Source organism: Somniosus microcephalus, chromosome 2, assembly GCF_052327205.1.
Source record: "Somniosus microcephalus isolate GS21.2 chromosome 2, FLI_Smic_1.0, whole genome shotgun sequence".
NCBI classification, from domain to species: Eukaryota; Metazoa; Chordata; class Chondrichthyes; order Squaliformes; family Somniosidae; genus Somniosus; species Somniosus microcephalus.
Genome location: NC_140988.1, coordinates 45,988,591 through 45,995,971, shown reverse-complemented (window position 1 = coordinate 45,995,971; position 7,381 = coordinate 45,988,591). Strand labels below are relative to the sequence as shown.

The window sequence follows — 7,381 nt, the reverse complement described above, 5'->3', positions numbered from 1 at the left end:
CCTTGTGGCACCCCACTAGTTACCGTTTGCCAACCAGAAAATGACCCATTTATCCCGACTCTCTGCTTTCTGTTAGTTAGCCAATTCTCTATCCATGCTAATACAGGGTATATTACCCCCAACTCCATGAGCTCTTATCTTATGCAGTAACCTTTTATGTGGCACCTTATCGAATGCCTTCTGGAAATCCAAATACACCACATCCACTGGCTCACCCTTGTCCACCCTGCTTGTTACATCCTCAAAGAACTCCAGCAAATTTGTTAAACATGATTTCCCTTTCCTAAAACCATGCTGACTCTGTTTGACTGCAGTATGTTTTTCTAAATGCCCTGCTACTGCTTCCTTAATGAAGGACTCCAGCATTTTCCCAACAACAGATGTTAGGCTAACTGGTCTATAGTTTCCTGTCTTCTGTCTCCCTCCTTTCTTAAATAGGGGTGTTACATTAGCAGTTTTCCAATCTGTTGGGACCTCTCCAGAGTCCAAGGAATTTTGGTATATTGCAACCAATGCATCCACTATCTCTGCAGCCACTTCTTTTAAGACCCTGGGATGCAGGCCATCTGGTCCAGAGAGCTTGTCGTCTTTTAGTTCCATTATTTTACCGAGTACTATTTCCTTAGTGACAGTGATTGTCTTTAGTTCCCCACTCCCTGTGGCCCCTTGATTATCCATTATTGGGATATTGTTAGTGTCTTCGATAGTGAAGACAGATGCAAAATATTTGTTCAGAGTCTCTGCCATTTCCCCGTTCCCCATTATTAATTCCCCAGTCTCATCTTCTAAGGGACCAATGTTTACTTTAGCTACCCTCTTCCTTTTTATATACTGTAGAAGCTCTTACTATCTGTTTTAATATCCCTGACATATAGGGCTACACCGTCTTCATTTTTGTCCACTCTGTCTTTTCTAAACATGTTATACCCCTGAATGTTAAATCCTTTTTCATTCTCTGGATCAAGTCTTGTTTCTGATATTGCCACCACATCATAGTTTCCCTATGGTCATAACAACTTCCAGTTCCAGCATCTTATTTCTAATACTTCTGGCATTCATGCATATAGATCTTATCATGCTGTTTCCTTCTCTCACATCCCCCAGTGTCTGCCTATTCTTGGTTCATATGTCTCTCTTTTAATCTGTGTCCACACCTACCTGTTGACTGCCTTCTACAATACAATTTGTCTCATTTGGGATTTTGTTGTTTCCCTGTCCTCCCCCTCCACCTGTCTGTTTTCAATTATTTCCTATTGCTGCCCTAAATTCTCGTTGTCCCTGTGTAAACTGTCTCTCATGTAGCAGTCCTTTTTGGAAGGATTTCCAGTTATTTATGAAGGTAGCAGTGCTGCACTCACGTCAGGCTGCCAGCCACTCATTTACTTCAACAACAACAACAACAACTTGTATTTATATAGCGCCTTTAACGTAGTAAGACGTCCCAAGGTGTTACACAGGAGTATTTTAAGACACAAAATTTGACACCAATCCGCATAAGGATAAATTAGGGCAGGTGACCAAAAGCTTGGTCAAAGAGGTAGGTTTTAAGGAGCGTGTTAAAGGAAGAAAGAGAGGTAGCAAGGCAGAGAGGTTTAGGCAGGGAATTCCAGAGCTTAGGGCCTAGGCAACAGAAGGCACGGCCACTAATGGTTGAGCGATTATAATCAGGGATCCTCAAGAGGGCAGAATTAGAGGAGCACAGATATCTCGGGGGTTGTGGGGCTGAAGGATATTACAGAGATAGGAAGGGGCAAGGCCATGGAGGGATTTGAAAACAAGGATGAGAATTTTGAAATCGAGGCGCTGCTTAACCGGGAGCCAATGTAGGCCAGCGAGCACAGGGGTGATGGGCGAACGGGACTTGGTGCGAGTTAGGACACGGGCAGCCGAGTTTTGGGTGACCTCAAGTTTACATAGGGTGGAATGTGGGAGGCCAGCCAGGAGTGCGTTGGAATAGTCAAGTCTAGAGGTAACAAAGGCGCGGATGAGCTGAGGCAAGGGCGGAGACGGGCGATGTTACGGAGGTGGAAGTAGGCGGTCTTTGTTATGCTGCGGATATGTGGTCGGCAGCTCATTTCTGGGTCAAATATGACACCAAGGTTGCGAACAGTGTGGTTCAGCCTCAGACAGATGTTAGGGAGAGGGATGGAGTCAGTGGCTAGGGAACGGAGTTTGTGGCGGGGACCAAAAACAATGGCTTCAGTTTTCCCAATATTTAATTGGAGAAAATTTTTGCTCATCCAGAACTGTATGTCGGACAAGCAGTCTGACAAATTAGATACCGTGGAGAGGTTGAGAGAAGAAGTAGTGAGGTAGAGCTGGGTGTCGTCAGCGTACATGTGGAAACTGACGCTGTTTTTTCGGATGATGTTGCCAAGGGGTAACATGTAGATAAGAAATAGGAGGGGGGCCAAGGATAGATCCTTGGGGGACACCAGAGGTAACGATGCTGGAGCAGGAAGAGAAGCCGTTGCAGGTGATTCTCTGGTTACGATTAGATAGATAAGAATGGAACCAGGCGAGTGCAGTCCCACCCAGCTGGATGGCGGTGGAGAAGGATGGAGTGGTCAACCGTGTCAAAGGCTGCAGACAAATCAAGAAGGACGAGGAGGGATTGTTTACCTTCGTCACAGCCACAAAGGATGTCATTTGTGTCTTTGATGAGACCTCAAATTTTAGTGAATTCCATTTCTTTCCCAAATACTGGAAGTATACAAGAGAACATAATTTGAATCCTCTATCCATGAGTTTTTGAGCCAATTCTCATATATGTGGCTTTTAAGGTCCTTATGTTTTTCCTATCTCATTTACCCTTACATGGACTATTACCACTGGATCCCTACCTGTCCCCTTCTGTATCCCTGCTAACTGTTGCTCAATATGCACTGCGCTAGCTCCAGGTAGACAGCTCACCATCCTGTAGGAATTGCCCTTATGGCACACATCACCGTCCACATTCCTGAGCATGGACTCACTTAAGATTACAATCTCTCTCTGATCTGAAAACCACATTTTTAACCAGGCTGACCGCCCTGGTTTTCTAACTACCTTTTCTTCTGGGACCTTATTAGCTTCTGCAAGTTGGAGAGTGCCTGGTATCCGTTCATTAATATAATCTCTGAGGTAGCTTCACGGGGTTTTTAAAATCTTTTTTGCTTATTTTACCAATCTTAATCTATCCAGTATCCCTCTTTCCTCGGCTTCCTTCAGCATTTGTCCCCTTTTCATAACAACGCTGCTCCTTATTGTATTGTTCTTCAGCTGCAATCCCTGAAGATTCATTCTCTGATGCTAGCCTGACCATATCACTTACCTGAGATAACCTACCTATTGAATCTGATACTATCCACCCGCTCTCAAATATCTCTTCCTTTCTGTCTGCCCTTGTAAGTTCCTGTATGCTTGTCTTCCAACATGTTCCATTTTGATTTTACTTCTATCTGGTGCCCACTTTTAATTTTACTTCCCTCAGATGTTTTGCTTTACTTTTTTCTTCTCTTGGGTATTACTTATTTTGGCTTGTCTCAGTCGTTCTCTAATCTTTCTCTTTACGCTCATCATATTTTTGTGTGTCAGCTGTGACTCAGTTGGTAGTACTCTCGCCACTGAGTCAGAAGGTTGTAGGTTCAAGCCCGACTCCAGAGACTTGAGCACAAAAATCTAGGCTGACATTCCAGTGCACTAGAGGGTGCTGCACTATCGGAGGGGCCGTCTTTCGGATGAGATGTAAAACTGAGTCTGCCCTCTCAGGTGGGTATAAAAGATCCCATGACACTATTTTGAAGAAGAGCAGGGGAGTTTCCCTGGTGTCCTGGCCAATATTTATCCCTCAATAAACATCACTAAAACAGATTATCTGGTCATTATCACATTGCTGTTTGTGGGAGCTTGCTGTGGGCAAATTGGCTGCTGTATTTCCTACATTACAACAGAGACTACATTTCAAAAGTACTTCATTAACTGTAAAGTGCTTTGGGAGGTCATGAAAGGCGCTATATAAATATAAGCCTCTCTTTCTTTGCATAATCTTTCACAATTTCAGATCTTTACTGCTTCTCATCGTATTTTTGATGCTCTTTTCCTTTAGTATCCCGTAAACAGTGCTTTGCACAGCATTATAGTCCATCAATATTTGAAGGGGGGAAATTTACAGGGCAAAGGGGAAAGAGCAGGGGAGTGGGATTCATTGAATTGTTCAACCAAAGGCGTGATGGGCCAAATGGCCTCCTTCTGTGCTGTATCATTCTATGATTCTTAATTATTCTGTTTCTACAGAAATTCTACTGACCACTGAACTGGGCTTCCTTATGTCCTGCACAGTTCAGCATCCTCAATAACAAACAAGGCTAAATATTATGGGGATTTGCCTCAAACCCCCACTATTGAGAAGCCTTGTCCCCTAGAACCCGTATAGGGGAGGCCCTGTCTCCCATGGACTCTTCCAACCGTTGCCAGCAACTCCCATTGTTATAGGAATATAAACCTCTGTATTTTTAAATTTTCAATGTTGGTATATCTCCATTAGTATAACAAACTAACATGCAATGAGAGAGGATCGCATTGAAACTTATAACATTCTAACAGGACTAGACAGATTAGATGCAGGATGTTCCCGATGGTGGTGGAGTCCAGAACCAGGGGTCACAGTCCCTGGTATAAGGGTTAGGTAAGGGTAAGCCATTTAGGACTGAGATGAGGTGGAATTTCTTCACCCAGAGAGTGGTGAAACTGTGGAATTCTCTGCCACACAGGGCTGTTGAGGCCAATTCATTAAATATATTCAAGGAGTTGGATATATTTCTTGAGGCTAAAGGGATCAAGGGATATGGGGAGAAAGCAGGGACAGGGTACTGAATTTGAATGATCAGCCATGATCTCATTAAATGGCGGAGCAGACTCGAGGGGCTCCTGCTCCTATCTTCTATGCAATGTATTCTCAATGTACTACCTATCGTGAATTAATGCACCCGAGAACAAAATTGGGTCATAAAATTACACTACAGGCCACACACGTTCATCTAAAATTTCTGCCTGCTAATTTAATGCAAATGTTAACCGGTGAGTTCTGAACGCTTTATTAATTAAACATCCATATGTTAGTGACCCGCAGCTTAATCTCACGTGCTTTATATGACACCATATCACGTGTAACCATAGCAAATAGTTTGCATAACTCTCCCCTGCCAGAGTGCACAGACTCCACGTCAAGACATTGCGCGGGGATATATATGCACGCCACGAGCCGATTCCCAAGGGCACCACGTGCCACGTCGGCGGCGGGTCCAACAAAAGACTGGCTGCGGTGCGTGCTGGGATCTGCATCTGTCGTCATCGGTGCCAGGTCACTGTGAGGTGCATATGCGTGCGACGACCTTCGGACTACAACTCCCGTCAGACCTTGCGCGGCACCGCCTGATTGGAGGAGGTGTTGTTGAAGGTGACCCAATGGGATGTCACTATACTGGAGTGGGTACGCGCGGCTGGCGGGGTTGCTAACGTGCATTATGGCGGACGATGTGGAAGGGAACAGCGGCAGCGCTGGCGGCGGTGAGGGGGCAGGTCCGTCCCTGGAGGAGGAGGAGGAGGCGGCGGCCGGGGTCGCCGGTTTCGGTTTCGGCGGGTTAGTCTTTAACGTCTGTCTGTTGCTGCTGGCTTTGCTCGGGGTCTACAGACTGTACCGGAGAAGGAGGGCCGGCGCGGAGACGGAGCGCAAAGAGCCGGCGCTGCCCAAGATGAAGAAACGCGATTTCAGTCTGGAACAGCTGCGTGAGTACGACGGACTTCAGAACCCGCGGCTCCTGCTCGCCGTCAACGGCAAAGTCTTCGATGTGACCAAAGGGAAGAAATTCTACGGACCCGGTCAGTGCAACAACAAATCACACACCTAATAAACAAAACACAGGGGCTCCACACTCTCTACTGGGGAATGCAGATAGGCAGCTGCCTGTACAACTTCGCTGTACACTCTGTGCTGATGCGCAGCTATGTGCGATTTGTGTGTGCGTCTTTGTGGCTGGATTTCCCATTCATTTATTCTCGGTATATTTGTATGCAAACTGTTCACGTCCTGTAAGAGAGCAACAAATTAATAGGGGTATATTTTCATTCCTGAAACACCATATTCATCAGTTAAGCCAGAGACGTGAGAATTAGGAATTTAAAGAATTGCTTTTATTCGATCGTTTGTAGAGTTTCCCCCCCCCCCCCCCCCCTAAATGCTTCAGAGGATGTGATGGTTGAGCAATTTTCTTGGCAGATGAATTGTACAGTGAAACCTCGTTACGGACCTGAGGATGTTTTCCTGTGTACTGCTAGAAGTTGCCTTAATCAGTAGAACTCAAAAGAGATTATAGTGTAAAGTTACTTTAGCTGCGCGAGTTTGCAATGTAGTTCTATTCAGGCGGTGCGTGAACTCAAGTTTCGAACTGGCGAAGATTGGCTGCTTTTAGGGTTTTGCATTCCCAGACTTTTGTGAAGTTTGCTTACGTCATTGTTATCTGTTAGGTACAGTGTTTTATACAGTATCTTGAGATGGGCAAAAAAAGTTGAATGTAATTCGACTTTCTTAGAAGACGCTGGTAGATCCTGTAAATGAGAATGCAAATATTGCAGTTATATACAAAAGATTGTGGCGATGGTACTTTTTTTTAAGAATTGCTGATGTTTTGGGGAAAGAAATTACTGGATTCTGGAAAAATAACCTTTTATTGAGCAAGTAACATACATTACATTCTTTGTATATTTTTATAAGCTGAGTTCAAATTTATGGGGTTAATACTGCTTTACAAAAGCCAGAAAGAAAACTGATGCACCTGTGGATGAAATTAGCTTTCCTTGTGCTGATGGGTGATATCAGTTTAGTGTCACAAGATGGTTAACAGTTACACCACTGCCAGTTTAAGGGATCAATAACTGTTCTATTGGGATTCTCTGGAAACAGAAGAGTATAATACTGAGGATGTGCTGTGTCTTTGTTGCATGGAATTATGGAACTTTTAATAGGATATAAATACATCCAGAAGATTTCAGTAACTTGCATAATCTTCAAGTCTGATAAATGGTTCTGCCCTGATGTGCTTTTATAAATTTAAGTAGGCAGGCCTGGTACCATTTCACTTTCAATCAATAATGCCCAGTAGACAACCATGCATGACTGGATTAGCAATAGTCCTTGGCACAGTGCACTAATGGGCTTGTGTCACACTCCTGAAGTTTTTTTCAAAAACTCTACCAGTTTTCTAGCTTGTGCTCAGACTTGCCATGCATCAGTTTTATCGATGCTGTGGGCTAATAGGTAAGTGCCTCTGCCACAGAATTGTTCAATGAAAGATTATTTCAAAAATATTCCATCAATGGTGCAATCATTGTGTACCACAACTGA

The 7,381-nt window shown here is 44.2% G+C and overlaps 1 protein-coding gene across 1 annotated transcript in view; it reads left to right on the top strand.

The window, feature by feature from the left end:
- Positions 1-5,317: 5,317 nt before the first annotated feature.
- The window catches only part of pgrmc2 (progesterone receptor membrane component 2), a 67,670-nt gene continuing 65,606 nt past the window's right edge, over positions 5,318-7,381 (top strand). The window contains exon 1 of the mRNA XM_086009241.1: positions 5,318-5,859. Coding sequence (XP_085865367.1) covers positions 5,451-5,859 — 409 coding nt within the window. The 5' untranslated portion in view covers positions 5,318-5,450. The remainder of the gene's footprint in view (positions 5,860-7,381) is intronic.